Source organism: Piliocolobus tephrosceles, chromosome 6, assembly GCF_002776525.5.
Source record: "Piliocolobus tephrosceles isolate RC106 chromosome 6, ASM277652v3, whole genome shotgun sequence".
In the NCBI taxonomy this organism is placed as follows: Eukaryota; Metazoa; Chordata; class Mammalia; order Primates; family Cercopithecidae; genus Piliocolobus; species Piliocolobus tephrosceles.
Window position 1 is genome coordinate 52,766,199 of NC_045439.1, and position 16,765 is coordinate 52,782,963.

Genomic DNA, 16,765 nt, shown 5'->3' on the forward strand with positions numbered 1-16,765 from the left:
CTGGAACAGTGATTATAATACGTTTCCTACATTGTAACACTCTGCAATTTCAAGATATTAGTGCTAATCACTTTCCAATCCAAACAAATCTGTGCTTTATCATGAGTAAAGAAACAGAAAGGGGTGGGGGAGCCTGGAAATGACTTTGAGGGGACAATTTTAATGAATGTAGTCTTTGAAATTCAGGTAAATAGAGCCTCTCTCATTTCCAGCACAAAAAGTCATTCACTGTGGCAGCCAAGTCGGCCATGAGATAGTTGTGATACCAAAGTCTAGGTCATAGATGGTCGGGAAGCCACTGGATGTAACATCTCCGCTACTAACAGGTGCCCTTAGTGGACCCCAGTACACCTCAGCCTTCTCAAGTCTTCAACAAAGGGGCTGCGGTACGTCAGGTCTCTTCCACTTCCTTAATTGCATGTTGCTAGTAAATGAAATAAGTATAACTCACTCTTACACCAACTGTAATATGTTTTCCTAAACTAATGTTCTGAAATTTTCCACCACTTACAAACAACAGGAGAGCTCATTTTAATTTACAGCCCTCAGATTGGTGCTTTGCCTAATTCCAGATCCTATGGAGACCCTGACCCAGCACATCAATTCCTAGTTTGTCAAAGTCAAGGACGTCATGAGCAATTAGATAACACATTCCTTAGACTTTCCTTTCTGCAGCATGCAAAGCCTGTTTCCCTCCCCAAGCCCAGTCCATTCATGCAGAGGCCACAGAAGTATCCATTCCATGAGTCTTCCTTGAAGGAAGAGAGATGTTTACATCAATGCCTTTCACTTAATTTTTTTTAAAGCCAGTGGAAAAATAAAGCTAAGCCATACCAAGCTATGGAGAGTTAAAATCTAATAAGTAAGAGGAATATTTAAATGGACAAGCTGAAAAGAATTTTTCCAAGATGAAACATATATGATGTTACTGTGAATTATTAAAACTACCATTAAAAATACATATTTTTCGTTCAATTGCCAACATTTTCATTTACCTAAGAACTGGAATCTATCTTCAGCATTCATGCAACAGCAAGGATTCAACATAGGTTTTGGGATCAGAAAGATGTTGGTGACATTAGGCACATTTCCAACCACTCTAAACCTAAGTTTCCTCATTTGGAAAACGGAGATAGTATCTACGTTGTGGGATTTATATAACTTAGAAATCAGTGATTAAGTACTTACAGTGTGCTTGACTCTGAGAGGTCAGCCCATTATCTAATTATTGAAATATATTGCATTTAATTTTCACAATCACTCGTTCTGCTTCTTTGTATTATTCATCCATTCAATAACAGGAGATAGTGTTTGTGTATGTATGCTGCGGTCTGCACACTGTGCGACACACAAAACATGCTAAGAAAAAAGAATGGACGCTCTTACCATTCAAGGAAGAGTATATGGTCATTTTTAGAACTACACGGAGAGAACAAAAAAGATACAGAGATTTAGACCACAATTCTGAGTTACTTTTGTTAATAAGTGCCTAACACACTCAGCACTTATCACTGTTTTTGCGTGACCCAAAAGAAGCAAGATTCAATTCACTTCATTACATCTTTTTCTTTCTTTCTTTCCTTCCTTCCTTCCTTCCTTCCTTCCTTCCTTCCTTCCTTCCTTCCTCCCTCCCTCCCTTCCTCCCTTCCTCCCTTCCTCCCTTCCTTCCTTCCTCGGAATCTTGCTCTGTGCCCCAGGCTGGAATGCAGTGGCCGGATCTCAGCTCACTGCAAGCTCCGCCCTCCGATTCATGCCATTCTCCTGCCTCAGCCTCCCGAGTAGCTGGGACTACAGGCGCCCGCCACCTCGCCCGGCTAATTTTTTTGTATTTTTAGTAAAGATGGGGTTTCATCATGTTAGCCAAGATGGTCTCAATCTCCTGACCTCGTGATCCGCCCGCCTCGGCCTCCCAAAGTGCTGGGATTACAGGCGTGAGCCACCGCGCCCGGCCGACATCTTTTTCTTACATGTGGAAGCCCTACTCATCACAGTGATCTAGCCTTTGACTGTCTACTACCATAAAAGAACTGAAAATTAATCTACAGGTGTATTTCATAAAAAGGCACAAATCTGTGGTCCAAACAGGCCAAGAAGTGCGGGAGAAATACACTGGAAATCAAGAAGACTTTTATTTTTATTTTTATTTTTTTTAAGATGAAGTCTCACTCTGTCACTCAGGCTAGAGAGGAGTGGTGTGATCTTGGCTCAACCGCAACCTCCGTCCCCTGGGTTCAAGCAATTCTCCTGCCTCAGCCTCCCGAGTAGTTGGGACTACAGGCACACACCAGCACGCCCAGCTAATTTTTTGTATTTTTGGTAGAGATGGGGTTTCGCCACGTTGGCCAAGCTGGTCTTGAAATCCTGACCTCAAGTGATCTGCCCACCTAGGCCTAGCAAAATGCTGGGATTACAGGCATGAGCCAGTGGGCCCACCAAGAAAACTTTAAAAACCACCCTTATTTATTCACTCATTCATTCATTTACTCATCTTGTCTCTCTCTCTCTCTTTCTCCTCTGCTGTCAATAGTTTCGTGTTCCTATCTTCATTCCTGATTCATAGAAATGATAGAATCTTAAGGTCAGAAGGGACTTTGGAAGTCATCCAAGAAATCAGAGCTTCTTTTCTAAGCAAATAGACACTAAATCCCTACGGTAGAGAGGCGCATGGGGTGGTTCTGAAGCCAGAGTGCTTGTTTCCTCCCTGACAAATGGAATAATGGCAGTTCCTACCTCATCTCATAGGGTCATTGGGAAGAATAAATGAGATCATGTTATGCAAACAATTGGCACAGAGCAGGTGCTCAATAAACAGGAGCCAGTCTTATTCGCAAGGATTATTCTGCTCAATGCTAAAGGCTCGTCCAACTCTGATGAAGCCCAGGCCACTGCATTGTTTGGGCAGCCCTAATCATCATAAAGTTTTTCTCCGCTCTGAGCTAAATGAATGGCAGCTTCCACCCACTGCCCTCTATATGGACAGAGAATTTAACCCTTCAACTCCAAGCCAGCTTTCCGAGTAAGCAGTGACAGCTCTCTGCTCATCTTCTTCTCAGGTCACCCCAGCTTTCAAGTGCCCCCCACCATCCTGTCTTCTCTGGTCACATCCTGATTTGTCCATCTCCCTCAGAGTGTGTACCCAGAACTGCCTCCTGGACTCCAGGAGGAGTGCGGCTGGTAGCACAGACTTATTCTGAGTACAACGATTGTATTACAGAGTTTAGTAGTTTTGGGGGCAACCACATTGTGACACTATTCATATGAAGTTGTAAGTGCATTAAAAGCCAGAGTCCCTTTTTATGCATGCTATTGAAGCACCATGCCTTCTCTAGCTGAGGTTTAGGGGATGCCAATGTAGGGGCTACACTTTAGTGCTTTATATATCATCTTGTTACATTCAAATATTTTGATCATGATTCTGTCATCAAGCCATCAGCTATCCTTCTAGGTTCATCCATAGATTTGACAAACACCTTCTCTGCTTGGATTACACTGCAGCCCTTGCTGTGGCCTCCAGTTTCACACAGGTATAACCTGACAGCACCCTACCTTGGCTGTACCATGTCTTTCTAGCATTCTGCCTTGGGGCATCTTTGAGACACCTGCAGAAACATGTACAAACCTGAAAGTACAGGGACTCAGTACCTCCGGGACAACTCTTGGCCAAGGGAAGAGGGGAATAATGGATAAATGCCTACTTCCCAGGTACATTCTGTGTGGATCCTCAGAGGATCCCTGTGGGATTAAGCCCCCGCTGCTCACAGCAGTGACCAGCGTGGTAATGCAGGCTTGTGTTGACTCTTCCTCCTTCCTGTGTCTCTCTTTCTTGCCCCTTCTCCTGTTGCCTGGGATCAGGGCCCAAAATAAGCCACCTGCACACCAGCCCTTGCCTCAGGCTCTGCCTTCTTGGGGACCCCAGGCGAAGTCACACTCCATCAACACTAGTGATAATGTCCAACATGTGAGCTTCAATGTACATCACCAGAGATCTCCCTTCAGGCAAACAGTGGCTAGAGACAGGCCTGTAACAGTCACTGAAACCACTCTAAAGCCACACAAGTAGATTCTCACCTACTGCTATTTCTTCATTAATTCATCAGGAAATAAGAGGCTTTGTCAAAGGCTATGCTGAAACTTAGAGATGGGATTCCCTGTGATCTGCCTGGAACACACAAGTCTCTCAGCACATGCTATCCCCCCTCCTTTCCCACTGCCCCATCAGATAGGAAACGGCATTAGTTCTCCATGGTCCATCCTCCCACTCATAGCAAAACCATGCTGGTTCCTATTTCTTCATCCATACACTCACAGATCATGTTTTAAATATTCTTCTGGTATCTTGCACAGGCCCAACATTAACCTCTCAGATGCCTACAATGTACAAAACCTGGTTTCTCCCTCCTTTTTCCTTTTTCAAACGGAGACAAGGTTATTTATCTTGAGGCACATGGAGTGGTTCTGAAGTCAGAGGGTTTGTTTCTCCCATTCATTTGCCACTCTTCAAAATTTCAAAACTGGTTCAGCATTGACATTTTAGTCATGCATTTTAACTGTGTTTAAATCACATGTTTGGTGCACATACACAGATAGAAATGTATACAATGAAAGTCAATGTTGTGTATGTATTTATGCTGCACACACAGATGCTTGGATTCTATGACAGATCAGGATAAGCTGCTTCAGAAATTCCAATGATGGCACTTTACGGGAGTGCTCTGGGGAAGCAGGGGAAGAGATCTCTCCCATCCAGTCTCTGGAATGAACATCCCTGCTCTTTCTAGCTCAACTTTACAGCCCATAGCATCAGGAAAAAAAAAAAAAAGAAAGAAAGAAATCTTTCCTGAAGCCTCATTTTCCATAAGACACTGATTACTAGAGTGCCTGGAAATTTCAGCATATCCAGAAAGCTCAGGGAAATTCTCCAGCCTTCTTCAAACCCAAACTCAGTGCAGGCTGTGAGAGGTAGTTCAAAGAACCAGTGAGAGAATTATTGCTGAAAGCAGTATATAAAATTCTCAAATAATTTAATGAGTGACCATACTACCAAACTAAAAAGCGTATTTCAGTGCTTACATGCGTAAGTAAAACTTGAAAAGATTTTTAAGTCAATAATTCCATCATATGAAACACACCTGTACCACTAGGATACTCTCTGACTAAAGCAATCCATGGGGATTTTCCAGGGCAAAGTGACCTCAAAGTGCCCGTAGACACTTAGCATGCATTTTTGTACATTACTAGTTAGGACTGACCACAGTGTCCACCTTATCCTGTCTTTCTCCTTTCCCTGTCTTCCAAAGGGGTCCCGCCACCAGAGCTAAGAAAGATTTGCTTTGCTCTGCATGTGAAGTCAACAGAAAACTATAGAGAGACTCAGAAAATGACCTTCCTCATAGCAGCAAGTGCAGTGGACAAAAGAGAAGTGGTCCCCACCTTACTATAGAAAACCACCTGGGCCAGTTTAAAACCCAGCCCTCAGCAAGGGCTCTAATAGATTACTGCCATTTGATAGGGGCTGAGACAGGAGAAAGAGCACTGGACTGAGGAGAGTCAGATTCTGATCCCAGATCTTCCAGCAATAGCCCTTGTCAACCAATGTCTTGTCTCAGAGCCTGGGAAAAACCACTGCCCTTGGTCAGATTTCCAAACTGCTCTCCTAGGACAGTTAGGTTTGGGAAGTAGGGGATTGGGGGGACATCCACTTCCCATAAGCCTTCATCTAAGTTCTCATTTGCAAACAAAAATCTTCTGACACATAGCCATAAAACTTGAAAGCTACTGCACCAAATTACCTCTAAATTACCTTCCATTTCTAACAGTCCACACTCAAAGCATGGTCTGCAGATATGCAGCATCAACATTACCCGGGAGCCTATTACAACCCCAGGTGTTCAGCCCCACCTCCCCAAGCCTCCTCAATCAGAGTTTTCAGTACAAGATCCCAAAGTGATATGCATGCAAGTAAATTTTGAGAACTAGTCTACGACTCTTTAGCTTTTCCTGTAACTGTTTGAGATGTTATTGCTCTACACTAGTTATAGTCAAAGCATCCTACAAAAATATCCCACTAAGAGAAGCCAAGAGAACTATTACTAAGTCTTATAATGTTATGCATACTTAAGTGGGATGAAAATACTAGGTGACCAGATGTTCCATTTCCCTCTCTTTAAATATGCTGGAAATCATAGAGTGTTGGGACTGATTCTCCACTCACCAAGCAATCACTCATGATGGTGAATATCCCTCATGCTCCCCTCTCTCTACCCTATTGACACTCATCCTTCAAAGGCCCAGGAAGCCTGCCCCTTCCATGGCACATGCACAGAGTCCCCTGCATGTGTGGTTTCCTTGATGAAACTGGCATTTGAGGTACTACAACAGCAAGAATCTTCTGAGCCCTAAAAGCACTTACTTCACGTGACACAGTCAAGTTTACTTCTTCCATTCAGCTTCTTCGACTGCCCAATCCACCCTGTTCTCTCCTTTCACTCAATTTCAGTTTTGTTCTCTAATCAGAACCACAGCACTTAGCAACTGTGTATGATTGAATTATTACATATTTTCCTATGTTTTTTTCAGCTCTGCAACTGGAGTGTAAGCTACTTGAGAGGAGTAATGTGTATTTCAGCTTTTGACAGGGCCCTGGGCTCTCTGCCGGGGTATTTGGTAAATGTATATGCGCTGAGGAACTCAGTCCCACTTTCTTACCAGCTACACTTTGTCAGGTACCATTATAATAGCACTGTATTATCTACTGTGTAAAAGAAACCACTGAATCATTTGATTGTTTTTTCCTAGTAAACTAAGACAAGAAAGCTATTTTAAAATGTTGGTAAGTGGAATGGGAACAAAACCCTAGAATGAGCTTCCGGGTTCCAGGGAGTCCCACGTTCCTACATAAAAGCAGACAGGTCCTCTGAATTCCAAGCTGACTCTTGGGATGCAGGCTGTAGAGCAAGGCCCAATCCTGGACTCTCGGCCTCTGTTCTAACGGTTCTGCTTTCTTTGGGAAAATCCTGCCTCAGGCAGCTTCAATGGAAGCAAAAATAGCTCAGAAGAGATGTCTGATTCTGCATCTTAATCTATGTGAATTGGATGAGCTCAGTGAGGCCTTGGAAGGAATGATCAGGAGAGATGAAAAGGAAGAAACACATTAAAATCTCAAAGTAGTGACTGTATATTTTAAAAAGGAAAAGAAAAGATTTCTAAGAGCATCATACCTTTCCTAGCAAATGAGTTACACAAGGCACTTCACCCACAGATGAAAACCCCAAATTTCTCCTCGGGTCAAGGAGAAGCAATATTTTCCCTCTTCTCTGGTGTTGTCAATTCTCTTTAGAATTAGACTTCTGTATGACAGTCTGGGAAGTTTTCAGTTACTTCTCAGCCCCTTCAACCGTCATCTTGTGTCATTTGTTTACTTAAACAAAAACAAGCCAATTTGCTGTGAAGTTTGTCTGCCTTTTACTTGCTTTGACGGGGACTGTTTATAATGTATACTCAATTGTTGAGGGCCGTGAGCATGCAGGTGATACAACCAAACCCAAATTATTCACAACAAAGGGTACAAATATGTATGACCTGCTACAACTTACAATCAGCAGTAAACTGCAGGGTCATCCCAGACCGACCCAAAGAAAATTACAAAACCCTAAGTGAAAAGTGCTTCATATATAAAGCTCCTATATATTTCATTCAGCAAAACGATTTCTTCTTTTCACATTCACCAACTGAAGAAAAAAGTGTTGATAAGTTATTTGGGAAAACTGGGTCAGGGCTGCATATTTTTAGGAGAGACAGTGAAAAAACAAAGCTAAAACATAGAAGGTGGGTCCCAGTAGACTCATATCTTTTTAGGGTTCCAAGTCATCCTCAATCTCTTCTTCATAATCCTTTAAATGAAAAGATTTTTGATCATTTAGAATAATATTATTTATATCAATTCTATAGTAACTAAAGGCAAATTTACACCTGAGGGATAGAATAGATCCTTGCTGGATCATTAACAAGTAACTTCCAGACAATAACAAGGTTTTATAATCACCATTTCTCAGATAAGAAAACTGAGGCTTAGAAATTATTTAACTAGCCCAGGCTGATTTAAAAATCTATACTCTAAAAATCTGCTACAACTTATGCCCTCCTATGGCTATAAGTAAGTGGCCACCTGGAGATTACTTTTTTCTCTATTTCCATCCTTCCTTCTCCCGCATATACCAATGCGGACAGCAACCAAGCTGCCCTCAGAAGATAATGCCACCATGTGGCCAAAATGGAAACTGTCTGAACTAAACTGGCTCTTCCACTCATGCCTCTCAGAGGATCATGCATGTAGACCCATACATTAAAGGGGATAACACTGTATTCTCCATGGGAGATACCTTCTTGCCCCCTCTTTACAATCCTTTTTATATTAACATATCGAACCATCTTCTATTCACCTCTCAGGACTCAGCTGAAACGTATCTCTTCCTCAGGGAGGTCTTCCCTGACTCCCCAGGCAATAAGCAACTAGGTTCACAATGCTCCCGGTATGCCTCTCCTCGTACTTTTTATCCCCATATCTATGCTTCAGCACCTATGATTTTATATTAGTCATTTACCCCACACTGAGAATATCTATCATGTACTAGGCACTGGACTAGAGTAAGTTACCTTTGTATTTCCATTGTATAACACTGGTTCAGGAAAATAGCAGGCAGTCAGGAAATGTTTGTTGAATGAATACATGAATGAAAAAACTAAAAACAAGATATTATCCATATCATCAGGAAAACCTCTTCTGCTGTTTTCTTTATATTCCATTTGTAACCTTAAAAAGTAAGGCAGGGGCCAGGTGTGGTGGCTCACGCCTGTAATCCCAGCACTTTGGGAGGCCGAGGCGGGCGGATTACGAGGTCAGGAGATCAAGACCATCCTGGCTAACACGGTGTGAAACCCCATCTCTACTAAAAATACAAAAGTTAGCCGGGCGTGGTGGCGGGCGCCTGTAGTCCCACCTACTCGGGAGGATGAGGCAGGAGAATGGCGTGAACCCGGGAGGCAGAGCTTGCAGCTTGCAGGGAGCCGAGATAGTGCCACTGCGCTCCAGCCTGGGCGACAGAGTGAGATTACCTCTCAAAAAAGAAAAAGTAACGCAGGGTAGAGGATGGCATACTTGTACTTACGGAAACCAAAACCATAAAAATCATGGAACCAACATACCTACCCTCTAATGACAGCAAGTTTACACAAATATGGGGTGAGATTGACAGCCCCCATCCCATTCTAAATGTGTTACACCCAATATACTCTAATTACATTTTTTTTTAAGTTAGAATTGTGTCTAGAATAAGAGTAAGTACATTCTGAGAGGTAGTCTTCCATCTCCACTATTTTTTTTTTTTTTTTGTCTCAAACATCACGATTTTGGATACTCTTTTCTCTTATATTTAACTATAAGTATAGGAATTTATTGCCATTTACTTACCACAAACATATACAAATCATGTAAATTTTGTGGATTATGTTTTTGTGGATTAACTTATAAATCTCTATGAAAAATATATTTCAAGTCTAAGTGACAAAAGCCATAAATAAGTAATGCCACAAAACCTATTTTTCTTTTGGAAACTTCAGGTAAAGTCAGTGGGTTGCATTTTTGCCACTTGTAGGTATCAAATGACCTGCTAGTCCCAGAATTGAGACTGGCCAGAAGTCTCAATGTTCAATTGGGGCAGTAGCTGAAGAGACTTATCTAAGGTTATAAGGATTCTGGAAACAAGACTGTACGAGACAGCTGATCATGACTGTATCTGTTAAAAGAAAAATACACCCACAAATAAATCCATAGGGATCAATTCAATTATTTTCTCAGAATCTCCAATGACCATGAACCTGAGGCAAAGGATGAACCAGTGAATCACTAGATTCTCAGTAAATTTAAGAGAATGAAAGCACCAAATTACATCCCGTGGATCTCAAATGAATCATGTTTAATGTGCAGGATTTCTCATTATTTATTTTTTTCTTTAGTATACTGAGATCGAGTCCCAGATGTGAATTTGGTTCCCATTCACCAAGTTTTAAAATCTCTAAACACTAGATGAAATGTGAGGGTTTTTTAATTGATGATTACAAAATAAAGTGATACAAGATGACTTCGGTACAGGAAATCTCAGCCATCCAATGAATGAGTCATTCTGCACAGCCTAGTTTTCTGAATTGGTAAGAGCCTTACACATGAAAATAGCTCAGAGGTTAATTATTCTGGGTGTAAATATTTCCAAAGTATATTGAACATTTCCTTCTCTTCTTAAAGAGTGTGTCTAAAAATGTATTCTTTCCATAGTTCACTGTTAACAACAGTAAATAGCAATTATTGGTTTATGTTATTATAGAGTGGTGCCTGCAAGGTCAATTGAGGGTTCCTACTCTAATATTCCCAAGCCTTCAAAGTTTCTGCTCCAATTCTTGTCTAAAGTTACAGTTTTTCTGTCTCTTTCCTAGTTGTCAGGCTGTCAGGGATCACCTTTTACTACCGATTACAGCAGCCCTTCACCCCATTCTAAAAGTGTTACCCCCAATACACTATGGATTATTTGTCAAATTTTTTAAATGTTAGGATTGTGTCTAGAATAAAAGTAAGTACATTCTGAGAGCCTGAAATATTCTCTTGGACTTTCATACTATCTACTCTGGTTGCGAGTGGACTTTTTGCCCCCTTCCTGGTTCTTGGCTAGTTTCTGGATATGCAGAGAGCCACACTGCAGACTCAGGTATGCTATGACGACTCCTGATGCTCTTTATGATCCCCACACTCCAAATGTAAACCAAATCATCACACGACCTAAGAAATTTCTGTCCTGGCCACACAACAAAACAAGTGCAAAGATTTCTGTGCAGGCGAAATGTCTAGGTTGAAGGATTAATGCAGAAACTGGAGAATAGTTCCTATCTTACATAATGGTTCTATATTTTGTATATCTACATCATTTAGCAGCATGAACAGGTGGGTATCTTATACAAATAAGTATGGCCAAACATTTCCTAAGGAAAAAAATTACCAAATGACTTTAAAAAACTCACAGTTCAATGTTTTTAATTATGAGATTTTTTCAATTAGGCCATCTCATTTTAACATTTAACTGTTTTACTTACTAACCTGGTGGCTGCTATATTGGGAAAAGTCATCCCCATTACTCAAAGGGAAAAAGTGCTGCTCCAACATTTGAATAAGCTAAAGATGAGTTTGAACAGTCCCTACCAGCACTGAAATCAAGCATTCAACCTAAATGGCTCTATGTAAATCCTCTGCAATCTATAAAATGCAAAAGTTTATATAACCCTGTTTCTCAAACCTGAGAAAGTAAAACCGAGCAGGTAAACCAGGCTTTCCGCTGAGATTAAGAACACAAGCAAAGAGGGTAGATCATCAATTACCCTAGTTATGCTTCCACACCCCAGTGAAGGAGGCTGGCCCTCCAGCTATTTATAAACGTGGAGCTCAACCAAAGGGGGCCCTGTCATCGCCACCCCAGTGAGTCCGGGTGTGAGCTGGGAGGCTCCCGCTCAATGCAATCTCCCTCAGTGCGGCCCTCCATACTTGGCGATGCAAGATCTTTCGGGTGCAGTCCTGTCTGGTCAGGAAAAGAACTGTGAAGATTTCCAGCGGTCACTTCCACCCTATGATTCTATATATGGAAGCATCCCATTCTAGTGTTTTCACCATCGTGCACACCATACTAGGGAGGAGGAATGAGTAGGCCGGCTCGCTTCTTGCTGCTCTGAAGGCACACTCACTGTAGTGTCTCCCAGGCCCCACTGCCCTGGACTGGACCTTGTCATCAAATGGCAGCCCAGACCTCTGCTGAGCTTTGCAGGCTCGCAGCTTCAACGTGGAACAGCTGGAAGAGGACCCTGCATTCTTTTCTCTGTATAAACACTGGGGGCTCTGTTCACACTCCTGCAGCCGCATGAACTAAAGAATTTCCCCTATCCAAAATCACAACCATCAGACTTTTCCCCCATCCCCCAGCCTCCTCCTACCCTCCAGGATATAATTTCAGTCTGTCACCACCCACACTAGCAAATAGGAAACTGCTGGACCTTTCGACTATATTCACTTTCCATACTAGTTGAGGTGTCTGTAAATACTAGCAGGGTAATATGAAACGATTCTGTTCTATTCAGTAAAGTTTCCTGACGAGAAGCATTAAGGAACCCACTTCATGCCTGTCCTTTCTCCAAGACCCTTTCTACAAGATCTGTATCAATATGGATAATGTCACGAGAGGTGAGCTTAACCCCGTAATACACATACTGCAAATGTCATTTTACTAGTCTGTAGCGTCACCTGCATATTATTCTGAAGACGAAGCTCTAAAACCAGAATATCCGTGGGGAAAACCGAATAATAAAATTGGATTTTCATGTACTCCTCACACAGCCTTATCCAAGCTTGGCTTCTGAAGGGCAGTCTCGGGCATCTATCATGTGTTGCTGAAATCCAGCGAGCCACGTTGCCCAAAAGAAGGAGGAGGAAGGAAAAAACACACACACCCAGAAAATCCAGACTCTACGTGACCTGACTTACTTATTTCCCAGGAAACTGCATGAGAGAAAAATCAATCATTCATGCTACCGTATCTACCACATGGAAGGGGCTGATGGAGTTCACAGTGGGCAAAACCCCAAAGCGGCCGGCGGAGGTAAGTGGGCGGGGAGTGGGGGGTAAAGGAGGGAGCGGATTGCGAGGGCCTCGGGGGCCGCGCGGTTCGGGTCCTGGCGGAGCGGCTGGCGGGGGCGGGCCCCCGCCTGGCCCGAGGCAGGGAAGCGAGGGGCGGGCGGGACGGTGGCGGCCGCGCACTTACCGGGGCTGTTGGCCTCGCGTTCGAGGACGTGCAGCTCGGCGCAGTCGGCCAGCGAGTGCTCCAGGCAGAGCTGGAGGAAGCGGGCCTGGGTCTGGCTCACGCGCTTGAGCAGCGACAGCAGCGCAACAGTCTGCTCGCACTCATTCCAGCCCTTAAACCAGCCCGCCAGCACCCCGACCTGGTCGCGAAACATCATGGTTAGGGGGCCGCCCTCGGTCTACAGAGCCCCCTGGGCGCCCCAGACCGCCCCGCCCGCCCCAAAGTTTGGCGGAGCCGCAGCCCCGCGGCCGGAGACGCGTTCCCGTTCCAAGGTGGCTCTGGTGCCCGGACGTTGCAGGTACTGCCTGGGCTCCTGCCTCTCTCGTCTGGTTTCAGTTACGTTTCGGTGGTTCTGGCTGATTTCCCCAGAGACGATGACAGACAGTAGCACGGAAATGTTTCTTTAAAAAAAATAACGACTTTTTAAAAAATCCCCCACAAGGCACACAACTGAATGGAGAATGCTTTCTTCCCCCTTCTTGCAGCTTCGGGATGGTGATTTCCGGCGTCCTGGGGTCTCCTCCCCACTGGGCGGCAGCTCGGACCCTTCACGCCCGCTTTCCCGAGCGGCGATCACCACTGGAAGGAGAAAAAGAGCTGCAGTGAGACCTTGGCCAGCGGAGGAGCGCGCCCTGGGGGACGAGGGCATCAGAGGGGGCCGGGGGTGGGGGCGTCCCGCGGAAGGTTGGGTTCCCCGAAATCCGGCTGCCCCCTCCGCACCCGATGCGGGAGATGGGCTATTCCCGGCTGGGGAATAGCGAAAAGCCTGCTTCCCAGGTGCCGGAGGAGACCCCGCGGCTTCCTGTTGCTGCCGCTGCCAGCGGCTGGTGCTCCCCTCACGCCCCGCCCCGCCCCGGGTGGCCTCGGGCGCCGTGCCTGCGAACGCCAGCACCAGCAACAGATCTTCCCCGCGCAGAAAACTTGCAATGCGGCTGCGAAGGGGCGCGGGGGTGGGGGTGGGAGCTAATGCAAAGCAGAGGCGGAGGCAGCGGCAGCCCGAGTTCCTTCCTCCTCCTCTTACTCCTCCTCCTCCTCCCAGAGAAGCAGCCGAGTGGCTGCAGCTCCATCTACAGCAACAGCCAGCATCTCCACCGCCAGGCGCCCCTCTGGATTTAGGCCGTGAGCAGCCGCGGCAGCAGCTCGAGACAAAAATAAACTCTCCCCACCCAAAGCTCCGCGCCCAGCGGGCGGCGGCGCAACCCAGAGCCCCGGCTCCCCCGCACCGCGCCGCGCCAGCCCACCCGGGAGGTCTCCCAGGGCCTGCTCCGGCCACAGTGGTCAGTGTGCGCGCGCGTGTGCCTGTGTGTGCGCGCGTGTGTGGCAGGCATCCTGCCGCCGCCGCCTACGGGCGGGTCTGTCCGGCCCGGCGCCTCGCCCGCGCGTCGCAGGCCGAGGGTGGCACAGCCCCGGGCACACGCCGCGCGCAGGGACGGCCGGGGTCCGCAGCGCTACCCCCTTCGGCAGGCGGGGCGGCCTCGCGGGGAATACGAATCGACGCCGCAGGCACACGCCCCCCAAAGACAGCAAAGAAGAAAGTTCGGCTGCGGGGGTTCCCCCAGTCCCGTCTCGGTTCTGGTGGCCGCCGCCGGCGGGGAGGAGAGCCCAGCGGCTCAGCCTTCAAGGGGCGACTCGCTTCCAACAACACGCTGCTTCCGACTCCCAGAACTCCTCGGGCGGAGGGGGAAGCCCCCGGGGAGGGGACCCTAGTGACCGGCGGGTCCCCCGCCGAGGGCCGTAGGGAGGGAGCGCTCACCTCGGCGCGGCTCATCCCGGCGGCACGGGGGCCCTTGCGCGGGTCCGGGACCGCGGCGGCTCTCAGCGGGGTTGGGGGCGCCCGGAGCGCGGGCCGCGGGCCATGCCGTCGGGGCGGGCGGCGCGGGGAGAGTGCGGCGCTTCGAGTCGGGGCCGCCGCAGCCGCTGCTGCTGCTGCCTCCAGTGTCGGCTCGCGGAGGACTGAGCCGCCCGAGCCGGAGCTCCCCACATGCTACTGATTAACATACACCATTACATCATGGGCTTGGCAGGGAGCGCCCGAGCGGGGGGAGAGGAACCCGGGCGGCGGCGACGGCACGCGGGGGGAGCCGGGGGGAAGAACCCCGGACCCGGCGCAGGGAGGGGGACGGATTCCTAAGTGGGGACCAGAAAAAGGGGAGGGGAGCGGAGTGGGAGGAGCTGGTGGCGCAGAGGGGTCGGGTAGAAGGAACCTCGGAGAGGAGCGAAGAAGTTCGGGGAAGACGACGGGTCCTCTTCCCGCGGCCGCTTGCGTATTCTTGAGGGGCCGGGACACTCAAGCCACTGGAGCCCCGGCAGAAAGGGACCCGAGGACGCTCGGGCGGGGGCGGTGCTGCCACCCGCTGCTCGTCCTTGGGAATGTGGTTCGTCAGCTCGGCTGACCCTCGGCCCTTCTGGGGCCCAGGGGTGGCCGAGCTGTGCGGCCCGCGGGCGGTGAGACCCGAGGTCACTGCAGCAGATGCTGGGGTGGGTTCCAGGGGTCGTGGAGGCGACGGGTTCAAGAGGCTGAGGGGCAATGCACAGGGTTGGACGTGCCCAGGCGCTGGGCTCCGTGCCGCCCGAGTCCAAGGGCCTGGCCCGGGTCGGGTGCCAGATGCCCTTTCCTCTGGCGCAGGCTCCTAGAGGCCGGCCCGGCGCCTGGCTGAGTCCCACTCTTCTCCGGGGAGGCGGCCCAGCTCCTGAGACCGGTCAGGGGAGCTGTGCCTGGCGCGCGGGCTGCGGCTTCGGGCCTGGAGCGTAGGCGAGCGCCGCCCTGGGCGACAAAGAGGCGGGGTGAGGCCACCTGTCGGCGCTCAGGCGTCGCCAGGCCTCACAGCCTTCACCTGGATCTGGAGAGTACGCAGGGCAGCGGCCACACGGGGGCTTCAGGTCCTTGCCGCGAGAGAGGCGAGGAGGGCGCGGCGCCGAGGCTGAGTGGTGCAGGGTGGGCTGCGAAAGTGCCTAATAGTCTTGCAAGTAAAGGTTTGGTTAAAAATACCCTAAACCCTAAAAACCTCTGTACCTCCTGATATGGGTTGAATAATCGCAAGGAGGACTTGATGACTAAATCTGGTCTATCTCCGTGATTTCAGAGGAAGCACTGCTCCCTCCAGCAACTTGAGGCTTTGTTTATACAGGAGTAATTCTGAGAAGGCAATGAAACGTGTGCTTCAGACCAGCCTTTCCTACTCCTGCTAATCCACTGTTTTGAAGAGAAAGTATCTGAGATATTATTCCACTAATTAACGCTTTTGTTTTCCAACTCCAGCATATGTCCCTGGAATTTCAATGTTTTCTTCCCTTCCTCCTCAAATTTAGTTTCTGCGGCGTATAGGTCGTTTCAGACACGTGACAGCACCTAACCATCTGTTAGGGTTTTTGAAAGGTCTTGTCGAGCTGCAAAAATGTGGATTTTTAAAAAAGTTAATTATTAACCATACAGGTAAAGTATCCGCATAATTTAATGAATATTTTGCCCTATTTAGAAAACAAGAAACCTGGAGTCAGTGTTTTATTTTTGTTTTATTTTGTTACTGTAGAGGCAGGAAGGCTTGATAGATTTTGTCAAAGAGATTACTATCAATTAGCTAATTCTTGGTAATAACATATCAGGAAATAGGAAGGATTAGAGAGTATATGGTCAACTTCAGTATGTATCTTGCTATAAATTGTAGGAAAAGCAGATGTTCTTATAGGGCTTTTGGAATCTCCCAAGAGTGAATTTCTTTTAAAAGAAAGTGAAAGAAACAGAAATTTCATTAACATGTGTTTTCACCTGCAACTTACTAAAGGTATAGTAAAACTAAAAACAAAACAAAAGAAAACAAACAAACAAAAAAAAACCCAAAAAACACTTAGGTTGGTGAATGAAAATACTGCCATCTACT

At 47.1% G+C, this 16,765-nt stretch overlaps 1 protein-coding gene across 2 annotated transcripts in view; it reads right to left on the reverse strand.

Annotated features, from left to right (window-relative positions):
• SAMD4A (sterile alpha motif domain containing 4A) overlaps window positions 1-14,834 on the reverse strand; it is a 226,924-nt gene extending 212,090 nt beyond the window's left edge. The window contains exons 1-2 of one of the 2 annotated variants that reach the window (XM_023231010.2): window positions 14,641-14,834; window positions 12,849-13,466 (exon numbers count right to left, since the gene is read on the reverse strand). In XM_023231010.2, coding sequence (XP_023086778.1) covers window positions 12,849-13,044 — 196 coding nt within the window. In that variant the 5' untranslated portion in view covers window positions 13,045-13,466; window positions 14,641-14,834. Of the gene's footprint in view, window positions 1-12,848; window positions 13,467-13,607; window positions 13,824-14,640 lie in introns of those variants that run through there. The other variant, XM_031935761.1, reaches the window with a different exon arrangement.
• Between the last annotated feature and the right edge of the window lie 1,931 nt (window positions 14,835-16,765).